At 40.7% G+C, this 19,454-nt stretch overlaps 1 protein-coding gene across 1 annotated transcript in view; it reads left to right on the top strand.

The window, feature by feature from the left end:
- MKLN1 (muskelin 1) overlaps positions 1 to 19,454 on the top strand; it is a 100,867-nt gene that overhangs the window by 11,483 nt on the left and 69,930 nt on the right. The window contains exons 2-5 of the mRNA XM_033057470.2: positions 2,519 to 2,588; positions 10,077 to 10,219; positions 11,609 to 11,697; positions 17,509 to 17,618. Of these exons, the coding sequence (XP_032913361.1) occupies positions 2,519 to 2,588; positions 10,077 to 10,219; positions 11,609 to 11,697; positions 17,509 to 17,618 (412 nt within the window). The remainder of the gene's footprint in view (positions 1 to 2,518; positions 2,589 to 10,076; positions 10,220 to 11,608; positions 11,698 to 17,508; positions 17,619 to 19,454) is intronic.

Raw genomic sequence — 19,454 nt, 5'->3', positions numbered from 1 at the left:
CATGGAAAGTCGTTGTGTTAATGGAATTTTCACTTCTCAGATTTTAATCTAGGTGTCATATCTGCAAAGCCTCCCTCTGGGTGCTGTGTAGGAGTTTTGTGATGTCCAGAAAAAGGGCTTTACATGGAAAAAGACATCTGCTGTTAGGACATGCATTTGTTTGTTTCTTATTGCCTCATGGCTGGTGCAGTGCTTGAATTCCTTCAAGTCCATAAATTTTCCTAAACTGTTATGGTAAATCTGCTTTGTACACGTGGACTTCTGTCTTCACTGTTTGTTTAATCTAAATAAATTAATAATCCGTGTATTTTAAACATTTCTGACTCTATTGATACTACTATCTTTGTATTTCATGTCTTTTTTTAACCTTTTTATTTTGTGTGAGCTGCCTGTCCATTTCCTCTCTCTGTGGAATGATTTTTATCTTGTCTAGCTATAGTGATTGAGATCTTCCTTGAATGTGGCAAATCTTTGACCTGGAGAAGCAAACAAATCTACTTCTAAAAATACGATATTTGGGATCTGTCCCAGGTACAAAATGCCTCTTTCCAGCTGGGCATGATCTGACCATGCAGCAGTGCCAATTCCTGCGAGTGTTGCTCAACGTACGAAGAGTTTATTGTCTAATGTTTAAACAAATGTAATGGAATCATAAATAAAATTTATTCCGTAGGGTAACTTGTCTTCTTGTGTTCCAGGATTAGGATAAAGTTCCATAAAGGAGGAGAGTCATACAGCATTATCTAATTTTATCTGCCTTTGTATCCCTAAAGTATTTAATGTAAGATACATATCTTGAAGTTTAGCATTTTTTTACTCTCCAGATACTAAAAGGTATTAATAATTTATTAAATACCACATCTTGCCTGTGGCATGATACAGGAGACTGCAGGTGATTCTTCTCAAATACGTCTTGTGGTTTCTAATGATGACTTAGCTTTCAGACTGGCAGATTTTATTAGAAATTTGTGTCTCAGTTCCCAAATTCTTCCCTTTGCTTAGAGCGGTTTGTTTTGTCCCAGCTGCAATTAAAGACAGGGCCAGGTTTTCTCTTGGAATCGAGCCTCTTTGCACTGCAGATGATGTTCTGAGCTGGATGTTGAATTGTGTAGAGCCGTGTTTTTTGTGTTTGATGGGGTTGGAACAGAGGGCAGTGCTGTTCCGTTGCGTTTTCCCGAGTGGGGATGGGTGAATAAAGCAACCACAGACCTGGATTGGTGCTGGCATCGCTGTGTTAATAAATGCCGAGCTATGATGGGAATCAACTAAAAGGAGGGGGAACTTCACTTTTATTCCTGCACTGTGTGAAAATCTGGAGGTGTTCTCCAAGCCTATGGATAGACACAGCCACTTGGCCAGCTCTCAAGAGTGTTCAGATTTAAGAGGCCACCCTGGTGTGGCTGCTGGCCTGTCCCTTGTCTCATCATGGGACTGCCTGGATACTGTTGCCACTGCGGTGATTTTTGGGCTGCCCAGTGTGGAAAAAGCCAGCTAATTTCTGTCTGGTAATGCTCAACCTCTGACTTAACCTCTTTCCCTTTGGAGCTTTCGTTGGAGCGCTTTTTCCTCCAGCCCTTTGTAGTAATCCAGATGCTCATGTTCTTTTCCTCCTACACAGCAGATGGAGATGGCAGAAGCCTTTTGATGACTGTTTCCTTCTTTTTACATAAGTTTTATGAGCTGATGAGTTGGTTAGTTGGAAGTGGTGGAGCTCACAAACCCTGTCCAGCAGGTGGTGCATTGTCACCTTGCCAATAATTATATATATTTTAGGGATTTTTAGTTGTTTTTTTTTTTAGTTTAATCTGGGGTGTGAGCTTTACTGCATGGTTATAGAAGAGAAAGCAGATGTGTCATGTAACTGTCATGATGAATCTGTTTAATTTTAGCCAAAAACAGCTATTTTGAATTTATTAAATACCTAAGTATTGTGCTATTCAAAGTGAATGAAGCAACTTAGTTTTGCTGGTTGAAGAGTTGAACTTTTGCTTTTTTCTGTTGTTCTGGGCTTGTAGCTCATGAAAAATACTTGCTAAAATTTGGCATGACTCAGGTGGTCATCTTTCTGTGCTCCAGGAAAACTCTGTCTCCTTTCAACTATTGCCTATCTACTAAAAGAGAGTTTTTGGCTTACTAACCCTCCAGCTGCTCATCATTTCAACCTTATTGAAAAGTTCTTACCCTACTGGGGTATATAAACCCATTTTTTCCACTTCATTACAGACTTAGGTCTATGTAAATTCATCTGTTTTACATTTATTTCACAATTTTAATTTTGTTTTATTTCACAACTTGGAGCTCTGTTTCACAACCACAAAGCTTGAAGGCGTGTTTTGATGGGTCCTGTGAAATAACAATGTAGAAAATCTTTAATAAAGAAGGGGTAGAACCTGAGTCTGTACCTGATGTTTTTAGGTAGTTGCATGAGAATGTTACTGATCTGAATGTACAACACATTTATTGGAGATGTGAAATATGCAGCTGTTACTTAAATTACTTTTGGCTTCTTGTTTCTTAGGAATATCTTGGTGGATAGGCCAAATGATCAATCCTCAAGATGGTCTTCAGAAAGCAATTATCCTCCCCAGGTAAGCTCCTGAATCTGTGCTGCTCTATAGCTGTGTTGTACAATTTAATGTATACTGGGGGTTTCATTTTAAATGTGGGCTGCTGCTATTGACATTGGCATATTTATTGGCTTCTTTTTCTGAGTAAAATGCAGGTTGTTGGTGCATGAGATATTTACATTTCCAGCAATTTGTGATCCTTCTAGAAGTGCTTCATTGCGGGGGAAGTTTCAGGTTTCCTCCTTGGCAGTCGTGGTCGTGCTGGAAATAATCAAACCTTATGGTGAGATTAAGCTGCTAATGAGGCGTGCAGGTCCCCCTTTGTCAGCACTACTGGAGGCTGTTGTAGGTTCTTGGCCTTGCATGCCAGATCTAAGGAGCTGGTGTTTATTTCTCCTTGCAGCACGTTCAGAAATGTGGCCTCTAGTTAGAAACACGGATGTTACCTCTTCTGCTGGTTAAGCACCTTATTAAAATAAGATTTGTATTGATTTTAGCATCTAATTTGCTTTCTCAGTATTATTAAGGCTGTTAGGTTATCCAGAATATGCTTTTTCACTTTTTTTTTTTTCTCCAGTGAATGTTATCCTTCTCTCTGTGTTGGATCTGTACCTTATTATTCTGATATGGTTTGATCAGCTGCTATGTCTCTTATGCTGCTTGTTTTAAATTCTTTGTTTAAAGCACTGGTAGACAGCAGTGTCTTGCACAGTGCAAAGTTCTGCTTATCTCCTTATTTAATCCAAGTATTCTTCATCAGTGAAATCTCACAGGATTTTTCTCCAGGTAAATCTTGCTGCTTTGTCTTGGACTTGTGTTAAAAATCCAGAGTCTGCCACTGGTGGCTCCCTAGAGCAGGAGGTCATCTGCTGCAGCTGAGGAGCTTTCACCTGGATTTTCTGATCAATCCTTCTGTGTCATTGTGTCTGTAAAATTAGGTTTTTGGGGTTTTTAGAGGAGAAGGAAAGGTATCCTTTGTATTCCACTAAAATGTTCCTTAAACCTGATTGTGAAGAATGATATTGATCCTCTTGATGCTCTTTGAATTTGATTATTTTACTAATTTATATTTTTGATAAACAATGTGGGATTTTAATCCATAGCCTGAAGCAGTTTAGTCTGTCTAGGAACTATGGATTGCAGAGTAATGGGTATTGAGCATGGATTATATTTTAGCCTGTGTGCCATCCTTTACTTTCTTTCATGCAGGAGGCACATGTTTTTCTTGGTTTTTCTTGAGCCAACTCAAGGCAGGGTTGGCTCATGGTGTGTCTTTGGACTGGGCTTTTTATCTGACATGTGCTGTTAGTTGTTGTTTAAATTCACTCTTTAATTTTCTGAGCCATCCTGAACATTCAGTCCTTTTAAAAATCTGATTCTGGAATGGAAATGCACCTCCTGTAAGTGGATGCTTTAGAATATTCCCACTTTGTACTTAAGTCTGACAAGGAGCGATGCAGGTTATACTCAGACATGTAGATTAAGCAGGGATTAATTAGAGTGGCAGACTTCTGTACAAACCACACGGGCTTGTTAAAGAGATGTCTTCCAAAAATTTCATGTGTATGAATCGTGACCTGAATGGAGATACTGTTGCAGAATGACTTGACTCCAACCCTGGAGAGTTGGGCACTGCTCTGCATGCTAAGCAAGGCATTTAACCCCAACTTCTTGGTAGGAGAGAGATGAATTAACACTGGCATTATCTACCTGTGTGTCACGTATCAAGACATATATTAGGTATCCAGAATTAAGGCCTGGAATGCAAAAAAAAAAAAAAAGTCCTCATGTGGCAACTGAGATTGGAAGACAGTATTTGAGTTTTATTCTATTACTTAAAGACAACACTGACAGAAAACCTGACTGGAAAACACTGTGTTGCTGCATCCTCTTGCTTGAATCTTTGTATCTAATAATGAGAATATAAAGTACTGTGTAGTTGCTTGTGTGTTCAGCAAGCCCAGTCCTGAGCACTGAGTGAGAGATGATGTATTTACAGTGCCTTTATACTACATAAAGCACTATATATATGATATACAGCAGCTAATTCTCATGTTTCTAATCTGAGTATTTAATTATTCATGTTAAGCATTTTTTACAGTTTAATTTCTGTGTTGAAAAATTAGCTAGAAAGAGGAAGTGGGGAATTAAAATCTGCAGAAGAGTCCTGTGTGCAAAGAGTGCAGTTTTTGTTATTTCTGTGTATATAGAAACAGTTCCTATTTGTGTTGTCTCATACTTGAGAGATGAAAGAACTCCAGATTTGGTTGCATTTTGATCAAAATAGTTCTTGTACCTTGTCCATTGAAAGACTGCCAAATTAAATGCAGGAAAAACATTTATATAGGTGTTCTGCTTCCTTGGTTTCTTCCCCAGTGACAGAAATTCTTACAGCAGAATCTTAGCTTGGAAAACTTCAGTTGAAATACTGGATGGCTGAAATTTAAATGTAGTGAGGAGAGAATTAGGGGGAAAAATCAAGTTGAATACTGCATATTCCTAAAAATGTTGATTTATACACATAGCTTCTAATCTCTGGAATAAATATCATGGATCCTGTAGAAAATGTAGCTGGAAGGCATTTTATAGGTGTTGTGTTGGCAGCTCTTCAGTTAAAAACTGGTCACTCGTGCAGTGACGCACTTGCTCAAGTGTGTGGGTGGCCATAATGGTCCGGACAGGAAGCGAACTAAAACTCAGGGAAATAAAGCTCTCCTTGTTCCCAGCTTTATTAGCTGAAACCAGGGTTAAGGCACAGCACAAGGACTGATGTCCAGCATGCTCAATGTGAGATATTTTAATAAGCTCTGCAGCCCTGATCGCTCGTGTTTGTCTCCTCAGTGCCTCACCTTAATGCCAGGGTTTAGCAATTCCCTGCTGAGGTGATAATGCTGTGCTGGCTTAGAGGTAAAAATATGAGTGAGTCCCTAAACAAAGGTTTATTCCCTTCCCTCACTGACTGAAACAAAACCTTTCCTGACACCTTTCTTTTTTTCAGAGCATGTATCAGAGGAACATATGTAAAAAACATCAAGATGTGTTCAGAGCCTCAATGAAAATGCAGTAAATGTGCTGAAGGTACTAAACCTTTTTGAAAAGGGAAAGAAAATGAAAGTGGAAGTGTAGCCACTTGAAATGCTGCCACGTGACTATATTTAGTAAAGGGGTTTCCTGGCTTCATGGGTATGGTAGAGTTAAATAATTCTCACGGCTGTGAAAGCCACCAGTTGGTTATGAATGAGTGCCAGTGAAAGGAAATACATCTGACAGCTGTTTTTCTGTTTATTAAACTAGATATCTTTCTTGAGTCTTGAAATAGATGACCCAGAAATTATATATTTAATAACAAACCTGTTATGTAGTAACCTATTCAGGCAGGAGAGGGCTGATGGTTCTATTTTTAATTCCCTTCTCAGCTTACATTGGAAGTGTGAAGCAATGAGGCTGGTGATGCTGAAGACCACGGCTCTGTCAGAAAGGCTCATCCTGATGATTGCAGTGATGGTCTGATGTGGAAGGCTGTGCAGAGCATTTAATTCCCCTGAGTGGCTTGATGTAGAACAAAAACATAGATTTTTATTTAGCCATCAACTTAATTGCAAGAGCAATCGAGATGTTTGTGTTGTGGACAAAGGCAGCCCTTGTTATTTTGTGGGTTTTATTTTTACATGCAGTACAAGTTTCACTGTTCCCTAATTTAAAAAAAAAAATGCTTGAGCAGAACTGGTTAAAGAAATTGATAAAAGACAGTGAGACTCTAATTGCATAGGCAGCTTGTGCAGTGCATTTTGGAATCTGGTTCAGCATGTTTGATCACAGAATCAGTTAGGTTGGAATAGACCTCTGAGATCAGAGTCCAACCTTTGACCAATCACCACTTTCTTAGTGCCAGGGTCCAGTTAAATGCCACATCCAGTTGTTTCTTGGACACCTTCAGGGATGGAGACTCTGCCACCTGCTCCCTGGGCAGCTCATTCCAGTGTTGAGGAGGTGTGAATTTTGAATAGTTGAAGATCATATGCTGGCATCTGAAGACCAGTTTTCTTCTGATTTCCATCCTGCTGTGTAGATTGTATCAGGAATTAATTTAAAGTACATTAATAAAATTTACACTCCATGGTGTGATGCAGCAGCCTGCATATGGTTGTCATCAAATGGTAGCACATACCAGAGCTTCAAAAAAGTTTGGAATTTGCTGCAGCTCCCCAGTGTAACAAGGCTGGACTTGTTTTGATTTTTTTTTGGTGGGGGAGTACACTGTAAGCTGCTGTTGGGGTACTGAAGTGCTATATGTGACTTAGTCTGCTCTTTTTACATATATACTTACAAATGTGTTGAATCACAAACCAGAAGTTTTCCTCATCTAGTGTTTTGTAGCATCTTTGTTGTTAGTGTTGTCCTTTGAGGCCTAACAACTGGGCTGAGGTTTTTGCTCAGTCATGCCAATTAGCATCTGTGTGCCCTGTTCTAATGGACAAACACTTCAGTTATAATTTGGATTTTTGGAATACTGCGTGAATACATGGACATTAAATGTGCTGATGTTGCTCACAGCAATAAAATGGAGAAGTGTCAGATATCTTGGTGTATTTGCCTGAAATCTCATAGACTTGTTCTCTCCAGGTTGAATAAATCACTTGATCCTACAGACACTTCTGTCACATCTTTTAGAGCTACAGAGAATAGTCTGTCACAGCTAAAATCCTGGTAGCAGTCCAAAAATACCCATGCAGCCAGCTGTTAGCAGCTCTAGAGGCAGTGTGTTTTTACAACATCAGTGAGATTCATGGCTGGTACCCACACAGTGGCAATGATGTGTGTTTGTAGAGAAACCCAAAAAGTGCATCTCTGTATTTTTACATTTATTATTGAATTACTCAATAGTTTGCATTAGAAGGGTCCTTAAACATCTCATTCCAGGCCCCCTGCCATGGGCACCTTCCACTAGACCAGGTTGTTCCAAATCCTGCCCATCCAGCCTGGCCTTGGACACTTCCAGGATGGGGAATCCACAGGGTCTCACCACCCTCACAATAAAGAATTTATTCCTAACAGCTAATCTAAATTTATTTTTTAGTTTGAATGTCTTTCAGTTTGATGTGTGTCTATGCATTATAAACCAGAAAAACACATATCAAGGTACAGGGTTTTATAGCAAATCTGTCCTTTGTTTCCGTATCAATCAGCACATAATTCACAAAAAAATGTTGAGTTTCGCTTTTGTGCTTCTATTTTTGTGAGGTCTGCATGACTCAGCAGGTGGTGGGATGTGTGGAAGTGGGAAGGAGGGCAGCAGAGTTCCCTCTCTATCTGTAGGGTTAAGAAATCACTGCTGACCACGTGGAGTGATTGCTGTGCCTTGCTCCCTTCCAGGCATAAAGGATTTAACTGCAGTCCTACTTTTCTCTCCCTTAATTTAGGGTAAGAATTGAATAATGCAGGGTGATGTTTGTGCCAAGTTTTTGCAAATCTTGTGTGGTACTTGAGAAAGTATGTGTTCATGGCCCAGGCATTAGGTTTGGGATTCCAGCAGGATTAGGAACTGCAATTGTTGGTAGTGCTGGCTTTGCTTTTCCAGCTTTGGGAGAAATCTGCAGGGAAGATGTGATGGTGTAGGAGGAGTTCTTAGACATTGTGTACTGTCTGTTCTGTATGGGAATTTTGGCAGCAGGCTGTGCCATGTATCAAGTGCTGCCTTGCTCATTAAAGGACCATCCTTTTGCTCATCCTTTCCTTTCTTCTGCTTTAGAAAATTAGTTTTCCCTATAGAATTTTAGAGGATTTTTTCCTGAAGTTTGGGAATTACTTCGAGACAATGGCATGGCTTGCTGCTGCATAAACAGTGAGTTCTGACATTTAGTGGATGGTGTTCTTCACAAAACAAATCCTTTTAATGAAAAAGTTCTAGGAAAAACACCAAAGCATTCTTCTGTTGTACCCTCACAGTGTTGATACTGGTTTAATTTCTTCATTTTGAAAATTGGAGATGCTGGAAGTACCTTTGACAGTAGATCTGCTATTAGTACCTATCAAGTCTGCATCCTCATTTGTAACTGCTCTATGTACAAGTATTTCTCTTAAGCTGAGCTTTTTGTAAATGTAGTAGGAACCAGCCATTGAGGTCATACCTTTATTGATCATAATTTTATCCTGGTGCTCTCCAGAACAATGTCAGTACTGCTCCTAGATGGAGAATTATTTGCTTTATATGGCTGAGACAAAAAAAAAATAAAAAGACTGGGAACTAAATGGATGAGCAACTCTTTTTTCTGCTGCTCTCCCAAAAGTTGCCCTTTCTAGGGTAAGATTGCCCTACTGATGGAGTTGTCTAGGACAGCAGATACTATCCTAAGATGTTTAACATAGGAAATACTACTCAGTCTTTACTCAGGATCTGCAGAAAGCAGCCACACACATGAAAATAACTGCTTGATGTTGATGAAAGACCAAAACTCAGGCATCATATCTTGGCAGTGCTGCTGCTTGGAGGACAGGGCCACCAGCAGTGCCTGTGGTGGGAGGTGTCCTACAACTTGCTGATCTGCTTTTGCTGGAGTCCTGATGACAGGGTTTTGTAACAAAATCCAGCACAATGAGTAATTGTCATTCTGTGCTTTGCCTCTGTGGTGCACTACTTATTCCTGAGAAATCAGGGAAGAGAGTGAAACATGTTGTTTTCAGATTTGAAACTCGATGTATTCTGCAAAACAGGGTGTCTCCAGACTTGCCCCAAGAGCTGTTTGGTAGGGGGAAGGTGCTCTGTGGCCCCTGATGAATGGTGAAAGTGCTTCCATGCACCTACCTTTCCATGGGAGCAGACCTTTTCCTCCAGCAGGGCTGGTGAAGCTGGTAGCTGTGACCTGAGTATAATCTGACTACTCATCCACAGATTGTGTCCAACCAGTGTGAGAGGGGAGCAAATGTTCACAAGGGAGAGCATTTCCATTATCCATGTGAAACCCCTTTTCTGTCATTAAGTGGCTCAGTTTTATTTGGGATGGTTAATAAGCGGTTGGATCCTGTGTTTGCCACACACCAAACTTTGTGTTCAGTGGTTAAACAGCCCAGAGAGGAGAAGTAATTTGATGTTCTCTTAGCATGTGGAACATACTGTATTTATCTAATTGTGTATTCAGTTTAGGTTTCATTTCAGGCTCTAGTGGGCGTTTGAATCTTCACTCTCTGTGGTTTGATCCTATTTGCCAGATTTCAGGAAGCCTTGTGTCCAACTTAAAGGAATGTATGTAAGCTCTGAATAGAATTGCTAGGCATAAGTGGTTTAACCAAATCTTTTTCCTACATAAACTGATTTTAAAATAATATTTTTTAAAAAGCTTTCCTTCATTCCAGGACCAAATAAAAAAAAAAAAAAACATAATGGGGATGTTTCATCTTTGCTTTCATTCTCTGGCTTTGTAAACTGAATATTTGCAGACTGTAATGCTTCTCCCTTAGTGTGTTTTGCAGCCTTGGCTTTAATATTCAAACTCACTGTTTTCTCTTCCACAGTATTTGATTCTGAAGCTTGAAAGACCTGCCATAGTCCAGAGCATCACATTTGGCAAATATGAGAAAACGCATGTCTGCAATTTAAAGAAGTTCAAAGTCTTTGGTGGGATGAATGAGGAGAATATGACAGATCTCTTATCCAGGTAAGACATGATTCCATCAACTCTGGGAATCACAAAGGCTGGACAAAAATGCTCTTCCCCCTTGTCTCCCCAGCAGTGGGGCAGAGCTGTGGGTGTGACCCTGCCATTGGCTGCCCTCATGTTTGTGCTCAGGTCAGGATCAGCAATCCCAATTCTCACTCCAGGAGCCTTCCTTATCCTGCTCTAACCACAGAGGGTTTGTGGAGAGCAAACTCTTGGGGATTTGGAAGAGCTGAGCACGGGGTGCAGCATTGCTGGATTGTAATTCTTTCCTTCCATGTGTTTGAGGCACAGAAGAAATTATTCCCTGGGTGTAGGGGACTTTGAAGTAACTTTCAAAAACCCAAGTAACCTTCCCAAGTCAAAACCCTCATTGCAGCCTTAAAGATCTGAACTAGTCAGCTGCTCTGCCTTTTCCAGATGGGTTAATAAATCAAACAGGCAAATGGAAATCTGCATTTTCCTTTGTTTAGTTGGATTTGGTAGAATTGTAGTGATAAGGACTAAAAGAGCCTTTTGGCTGTTCGGGTTATCCAGAACTTCAGAGTAGTTGCTAAAGTAAATTTGCAGGGGCCTTTTAAGGAGTGTGCTATTTGAGAAAGGGAAGTGAGAGTTAAAATCCAGGAGTACAAGAGAAAAGTGTGACAAGGACCTGGTGTGTTTTGGGAGACCTACAGAAGAGAAGTCCATCTCCAGGGAATGTGTAGGGTACATCATCTGTAGTCAAGCAGAGCAGCCATGGACAAACATGGGAAATTCTATGTTGCAGGTATCATTCAAGACCATATAGAATCTATCCACAGCCCTTCCCACACTTTTACCCTCTTTAGATAGATCAGTTTTGAAATTTGCCTTTATTGCTGTTACAATTGTGGGGGAAGAGGTCTTTTTGTATCATAGTAATTATTGGCATTTAATATTTTTTCCCTTCTGCTGAAGTTTAATCAAAATCCTCATTTTGGGACTTGTATTTTCATTAAAAATGGACTTAAGATTTTTGATAAATTAAACATTTGATGTTTTTAGAAAACAATGCCCATAAATTAATCACAAAGCACTTTGTCAGGGTGATAATTTTGAGATCTGATCCATCTCCCTCTTGAGAATGGAACAGCGCAGTTCAGCACATCAGGAGCTGAAGTCTCAGGGTTCCAGGTGCAGAGGAGCAGCACTGATCCAAAGCCAAATCCCTCCCAAAAATCCCAGTGTTGCCTCCCAGGGAGGCACAGGTAGGTGGAGAGCAGCCCAGGCCTCGGTCCAGCACGTGTACTGATGATTCAGAGTGGTGTGGAACAAGCTGCGTGTTTCAGGCGTGACCTAGATTGCGTTTATTAGCTAGTTCTAAAATACAAGGTAAGATTTAGTAACCTTATTTATTTTTTCCCACAGTGGCTTAAAGAATGATTATAACAAAGAAACATTCACCTTGAAGCATAAAATTGATGAACAGATGTTCCCCTGTCGATTCATTAAGATAGGTAAATGCATTTTTTCAGCATTCTGAGTAGAAAATAATCTCTTCTGATACTTGTGCCTGTCTTGGCACTTGTGACTTCATTGTACTCAGGCAAAGTGTCCACAATAGCTGTTCCATTTCATCATCTTCTAGGCTGGTTAGATTGGAACACGGTGAAGTCCTGTTAATAAGAAATAGTAGCTTCATAATTTAGATCCTGGGGAGTGAAAGCAAAATAGAGTGATTTTCAGAAATACAGTTGAGTCAACTAATTGTGGGAGAAGCTGCTTACTGTCCTTCTATGAATTGCTGTATAGAGCTTTAAATAAATAACTAAGCTAAATACCAGTGAAAGTTTCAGTCTGAAAAAGCTTGTAAAGTTTCATTCTCACATGCTCACAACACATAAAGCAACAGCAGAAGCCTCCCTTGTTCTCTCCCTGCTGCTCTTCCCACGGTGTCTCACTCACCTCTGGCTAAGGATGACACCCAGGGGCAGGGGAGGGTTGTACCCACTGATGTCTGGTTTGGCTGGGGCAGGGGATAAGGGGGTGCTCCCAAAGGCCAGGTGCTGGGAGGTGTGATGGGAGCAGGTGAGGATATCTCTTCCTTGCTTTCTGCAGACCAGAGAGAACAAGAGCCTTAGAGCTGTTGGATCTAGTCCAAGGATTTGGAGCCTTTCAGCTTGCTCAGTAAATTTATCTTCGCCTTCCTACCTACTGAGATAGTACAAGAATGACTGGGTTTAAACTAGCTGTTTAAGGTTAAAAATAGAGCAAGGAGGTAGTTGCTGAAAAATGAGATAAGATCCTTTTGGCTAATTTAGATGAATTTAGGAGTGTTTTGATGTGTTGGGTAATTCCTTTGCCAAGACGCTGATGATAGTGGCTGTGTAGGAGCTCCCCTTGGAGCCCTTTGCTCCAGTGTGTACTTTCTGAATCTCCTCATGTTTGTCAGGAACTGAAAGCTTCGGGCTGGGAATCCAGTAATCATTTGTGGGGTTTCCTGTTCTTAGAGAAGCAGAGGTTTTGGTTGTTCACTGGGCTGGTTTCTGGCTGCTACTTTTGGAAGCAACTTGTAGTGCTTGGCTTTAGGAAACCTCAAGAGTAGCAGAGGAATCAAGTTAAAGGTTGACTACATCAGGGAAGTTAAATGAATTTTAAAAAACTTTATTTTTTAAATTCTGAAGCTTCCAGCATTAAGCTTTTGGGAAATTATTTTTCAGTGGCTAAAAACCAGCAAGTAGTTCCTGGAGGGCTAAAGGGCCAATGGAAAGATTTCTGGCCGCTTCTTTGAATGTGTAAATTGTATTCCAGGAAAGTGCATTCTGATGAAATGAAGTGTAGCTGTGAGTTGAAACTTGTTATGAATGTGAAACGCTGATTAATTTCTATTACCAGGATGTTTTCCTCCTGAAATTGCATGAGTACCTGGTTTTCTTGGGATGCAGTCTTCATATGTAGCACTTTTCACAGGAGCATGTGGTGACAGGACAAGAGGAAATGGCCTTATCTGAAGGAAGGTAGATTTAGATTAGATATTAGGAGGAAATTCCTGATTGTGAGGGTGGGCAGGCCCTGGCACAGGGTGCCCAGAGAAGCTGTGGCTGCCCCTGGATCCCTGGAAATGCCCAAGATAAGATTGGACAGGTCTTGGAGCAGCCTGGGATAGTGGAAGGTGTCTCTGCCCACCTCAGGAGGATGAAGTTGGATGCTCTTTCAGGTCCCTTGCAACCCAAACCATTCCATGAATAAACATTATTATCTACTTTAATATTAGGTTTGCATTGAGCTGTCGCTTGCTCACTGCTTATTGTTTGAGATGAGTGTTCCTTTATCTATAGCCTTTCATTTCCTGAAGCTGTCTTCCATGAAGAAATTTCTATGCTAAGACAGAACTGGAAATGATCTTTTCACCCAAACCTATGAAAGGCTGTGGTTGGTGACTGGTGTCATTTTGTTGATGAAGTTGTGAGAGCGCTTTTTGCTGTGAAACAACTGCAAAACACTGTTACGAAATTCTGTTATTTTTCAGATTCACAGCTTGAAAATGTTTTGAGTTTGTTAAAATTTCCAAGCTGCTAGCCAAAGTAACTCAAAATTTCAAGCACCGTGCTGTGTTCCTTGTAACAGTGCCAGGAAATGAGGCCAAAATCTGCCCTTTGGACTCTTGGGGACTGACACGGCGAAATCCCGCTATCAGTGAGGTTTGGGTCTGGGGATTGGCAGCACTTGCACCAGGAATCGGCTTTATGATCCCACAGATCAGCACAGGGACCTACAACAGCACTGTCAGTAACACGGCAGTGGGGTTTATATGGGGGCACAGGGCAGGAGGAGCCGTGGGGAGGTCTGGGAGAGGGGAAAGTTCCTGCTCCAGCCGCCATTGCTCACGTATCAGAGGAATTTTCAGGCTCATGAAATGAAAGAATAACCTCTCTCCTTCTGTCAAGAAAAACCTTGCACTTCTGTTAGTTTGATAACTTCAGCTTTAGTTCCTGAGCACTGAAATGCCCCGTTGTGCAGGCTTTTGACCTACTTGACAGATAATTTTTACATTTCATGTAGCACCTCATTAAAGAACTGAAGAGAGAGAAGGTATTTATCCAGACAAAATATCGAAGAATAATCTTTGTCATGTCTCTGAGCTTTGTTTCTGGCTCTGTTCTCATGATTCCTCCAAGCAGAGATTTTTCTGTGCTGTGTCCTTGAAAGCAGAAGGTGTAAAGACTGATTGCCATGAAAGATCTTGAAAAATGTCAGGTGTAATTCTCATTGCAGTTTGTTACTAGCATGGGATTTGGTAACTAGGCTTCAAGATTTTTAGGCTTTGGTGGAACAAAAATGAGGGATACTTTTAAAATTGATATTTTCTTCATTTTTGCAGGCATACCTGTGTGTCTGCCTATAGGTGAGGGACACAGAAGTTAGCTTGAGAGAGGTATTTAAAATTACTGTGTTTAATGCATTTGCTATTATCTTCTCTGCTATATAGTTGCAGTCCTTGTCTAGGCATAACTATTATTGAGAAGTATCCCCTAAAATCATCCTTGTATGGATTAAGAAGTGTTTAAGTGGCTCAAATACATTCTATTTCTCAGAAGAATATTGATTTTTTTTAAAAAAAATATATTTTTCCTCTACTGAACTCCTCTCACTGTAGAGTGACAATTTAACTGTTCTGAGCAGTTACACCTTTTAGGATGGATTGCTGTGGTACCTGCAGGAAAAAAAAAAAAAACATGGTGAGGTGGCTTTATGATAAAAAGTGAAGGAATTATTTATCTTTAGGCTTTCAACATCTTTGATTGTAGTGATTTTCCATCTCAAAGGTGTGCAGAAAAAAGTGCTTCCATGCTGCACTTAGTACCTCCTCTTTCCAGGTATGTCAGATTGTGGGTGCTCTAAAAGGAGATTTTTCTGAAGATCTGAGCACTCCTGTGGAGGACCTCAAAAAAGAGAGGGCAGAAGAAAGGGTGAGAGATGTCTCCTGGGAGTCAGGAGAGAAGTTAAAAAACAGGGAGATACCAGAATCTGATCCATCAGAACACTTCAGCTTGCCTAACTGGAATAGAAATCACATTTCAGTCTCAACCTTCATCTTTGTTTCTTTTCCTGCTCCTATGGAGTCATTTACAAAGATCAGGTTCAGTGTTCTCTGCCTGTGCAGTGCTGGGGAAGTGGTTGCCTTCCCTTCCCTGTACAGATTAATTTGCTTTCCTTAGAAAAAATGGTTGCACCATGAAAATCTTGCTGGTAAAATCACCATTTCTGGTGTTTTGTGTTTTCCTTTTGGTAAAAAAGGCTGTTGGAAGCTCTGAGTTAACTGTGGGAAGGACAAACATCAGTGAGTTGATGGCTTTGCTTTTTTTTGTGGTGAGAGCTACCCCAGATTCTTGTGTACACCCCAATAACTTCTTAGGGGTTGTAGTTGGTATCAGAGAGGAGGATGAATTGTTAATTTTTTTCTGGGAGAAGTTCATATGAGTTCTGAGGAGAATTGCTGTAAAGAAATAGAGGTGGATAGAGAAGGTGGTGATACTTCAGGTTGGAATTTGGCCTCAGGTTTACCATCAGGAAATTGATGGTCTTGGCCCATTTGAGGTGGTCTGTGGTTCAGTTGACTGTTTCAGTTTGGTGAGCTGATGGATAGACTTTGATGTTTACAGCTGTCCAAATGCCAAATTTAACCTCAGTTTGATCTGGTCTTTGTGTTCAGGTCTGAGGACAGACCAAAGGTGTTGCCCTTAGATGTGGTATTCTGTCAGACTGCTGCAGTGATGGGTAGGATATCCGGGACCCAACTTGAATTTAGCAGCAGTGGTGTTTTATGGTGTAAAGTTACCTTATTGACAGCGCTCAGCTTGTGCAGGGGATGAAAGTCAGCAAGAGGGAAATTTCCTGGGCAGAGAGTGTGGCATGTGGCTGAGAGACAGGTGACTCTTGGCTTTTCTGACCACTTCATTTCTCTCTTCTCTCCACAAGGAACTGCTCTGAAAGCATCACACTGTGTATTTAATAATCAAGTTTAAAAAAAAAGTTTGAAAAGATGGTTTGAGAGCATAGAAATTAATATCCCTATTCTTAGGGATATTCAAATCAGTTAAGAGTTGCATATAAAAAAGTCTCTTTGGATCTTGACTGTTCCCAGAAGATATTATGAGTCCTTAGCAATAGGTTTGTAAATACACCCTCTAAAACTTAGAAAATCATGTGTTTGAACATGTGCCTTGTGCCCAAGCACATTGCAGACATTCATAGATGCAGTTTGTTTGAAGCATAAATACTTAAGAACCTGTAAGAGCTCAAGAACAACTTTATGATGAGTTTGGGGTTTTTATTTCCTCAAGGAGTAGGTCAGAAAAACATGAGTTCAACAGGTTAATCTCAGTGGTATTTCATGGTGGTTTGAAAGACAACAAGCAATTTCTTAGTGGCAAAAATAGTGCAAGGGAGGAGGTAGTGGACTCCTTGCTGTTGCTGGTAACTGCTCATTCAACTTTAATACTGTCTTTTCCTGTTTATCAGTTGCAGTCAAATAAAAAGGAACAAAAGTATTTGAAATGAAACCACTTGATTTCAGTGCAGTTTTAAGGAGTCAGAGTTCACACACAAGTTTTCTGGGAGTTGGAGTTGCTTCAGAAAGCAGAACCGGGTCTTAACCTGCAGATTAACCACAAAATCAGTGCAAGGCCACAGATGTTAACCCAGAGTGGTTGTTGAGCTGTAGGTGAGAGGCTGTAGTGTGTTTCATGGGTCTTCTAATATTTCAAGTCCATTTGTTCCAATAATCAGTTAAAATAGTATCAGCAAGAAAACTGCACAGATTAAAGCTTTAAAAAAATAGAGTTTTTAAATTAGAAACTGACAGTTATCCCTCCCTCGCTCCTCCACAACTTGCAGATGTTACTAATTTTGTAAAATTTAAAATACCCAAGCTTCTTGTCTTCACCATTAGGGAAAATAATTGTTGCTGACAAATGGGGAAATAAATGTACTATGAGGAGCAAATACTGTCGCTAGTATGCTCGTGATTCCCATCCTTGTCAAAGCTTGTTGCCTCTTGGAACTGTTTTAATGATAGTGTTTTTGCTCTTCTGCTTAAAGCAAGCTTCTGCTTTGTAATGATCTGCTGTGTTAATGTTGCTCAGCACAGGTTGCTTTAAATGACAAACTTGAACATGATGTATTTGGTAATTTTCCTAAGCTATGTTAAATGAGCTAGAACTTAAGTCAGAAGCACTGAATTTTGTGTAAACTTTAAAAGCATTCTGTTGCAATAGTGATTGCTTGATGTTTATGCATCCTTTTTCTCCTTTTCATTTCTTCTCCAGTTCCACTCTTATCATGGGGACCTAGCTTCAATTTTAGTATCTGGTATGTTGAACTAAATGGCATTGATGATCCAGATGTGGTCCAGCCGTGCCTCAACTGGTACAGCAAGGTAGGCCTGCATTTTAGATGCCTGTTTGTTTGAAGATTCCCAGTCTCAGAGTCTTGTGAAACTTCTCTTACTGGAGTGATGTGACCTTTTCATTCCTTGAGCATCAGCTATTAAAACAGCAAACACGCATAGTTGAAACCACATGGCTGACTTTGACCCTGAGGGAAACTTTCTGAATTTTATCTGTTTGTTCTCTTTGAACAACCAATAAAACAGCCCCAAGAAACCCCAAAACCACCAACATCACCCAGAAAACCTGCCAGGTAGACATCAGAAGAACATAAAAGAAAGGAACACTGAGCCAAAGGGGACAATATTAGTAAACTAGTATTTGTATTGGAAGGGAAGTGAATCTTAACAAATCCAGATTCTGTTTTTCCCTCTCTTGCTTTCTGATTCTTTTACTCCAGTCTGTGGAGTCCAGTGCCTTTTGGGTTACAGATGCAGCTTTTGTTACAGGATATAAAAATGATCTTTTTTAAAAGAGAATCCATGTTGGTGACTTGCACTTCAGATGTTTCCCTCTTACTGTCTTTTTGCTGAATATCCTGGAACAGAGTGGGGCTGGTGCCACTGGCCTGTGAGATTAGATGATTTATGCCATTTGTCATTTGATAGACAGACAGCTCAAAGGGTTCCAAACTTTGTTTTTATAACCTGTATTTAATTGAGTATAAGAGATGCCTCTCTTGTGGGAGGGAAGTGCACACTGACCAGAACTCAATTTTATTGGTACATTTTGTGCATTGGATCTTCTGGAACAATTAATGAAACTCATATTGTGCAGCAGTGGAGACATCCTTCCCAGCTGAGTAGGACTGAGTAGGGGAGCAGTGTATCTCTGCTTCCAGAAGGAAGAATTCAGAAGGGGTAGAGGTTGTGTATGATTAGTACTGGAGGTACCTCACCAGTTCATGGTGCTGCCAGAATGGTGAAGAAGCTGTGTGTGACTGGTGCCTGGCTCGTGCCCATTTACACCAACATCATGAGCTGCTTTGTGGAGGATTTAAATAACCAACACAGTGGAAGTTGTCTGGAGCTGCTTTATGGTCCAAGTGGTGTTGTGGTCATGAGTCAGCTGGTGATGGATGTCCAGTTCTGAAAAGTCCAGTTGACAGAAGCTGCTGTTGGTTTTCCTTTTGCTGGCTCTGCACATGGTGGTGTGTCTGGCAGTTTGGACCAGTTGCTGTAAGCAGGAAGCTCTGATTTTTATTTACTTTTTTGGTCAGGAGTCATGCAGTGATGATGTCTACATCTGTTTTGTTCCATCTTATCCCATGGATTCGGCACTTTTCCTGGTCAACATTGTGTGTAGGGACGGCTTCTTCAAGGGGTGCCAGCATTGTTCTCCTAGAGCTTGGAGCCCCAAACAGCCATGCAGAGACTGAGTCATGATGGTATGGGCTCTGCTGGGATCCACTGCCAAATTCTTGGTGATGAGTACATGTGTCATGATGTTCTCTCACAGAAGAGAGGCCGCTGTTGTTGGATCCATGGAGAAGGATGTGCTGTCCCATATTTAGGGAAAGGCAGAAAGGTTGATCTGTGTCTTCCAGTTCTTTTCATGTGTGTTTTTGGAAATCTCACAGTCTTTGAAGTGTAATAATTCTTCATTGCCTGCAACATCAGTTGAGAGGAAGGTTGTGCACCATGTTTCCCTTCCTTTTTGTTTTGTGCCAACAAAACCTCCCTCTCCTGTGGGGAGTGGAGCTGGGATAATGGATAAGGGTTGAAACATTCCCCAGCGCTTTCTCCTTGCTGTCCAGCTCAGCCTACTGCCTCCAAAAAGCCTTACCCCTTTTTTCCTGAGGACTGGACATACTTCAGCACTTAAGG

Source organism: Catharus ustulatus, chromosome 4 (assembly GCF_009819885.2).
Source record: "Catharus ustulatus isolate bCatUst1 chromosome 4, bCatUst1.pri.v2, whole genome shotgun sequence".
Taxonomy (NCBI): Eukaryota; Metazoa; Chordata; class Aves; order Passeriformes; family Turdidae; genus Catharus; species Catharus ustulatus.
The sequence above is the reverse complement of the archived record's forward strand: the minus strand, read 5'-3'. Positions and strand labels throughout refer to the sequence as shown.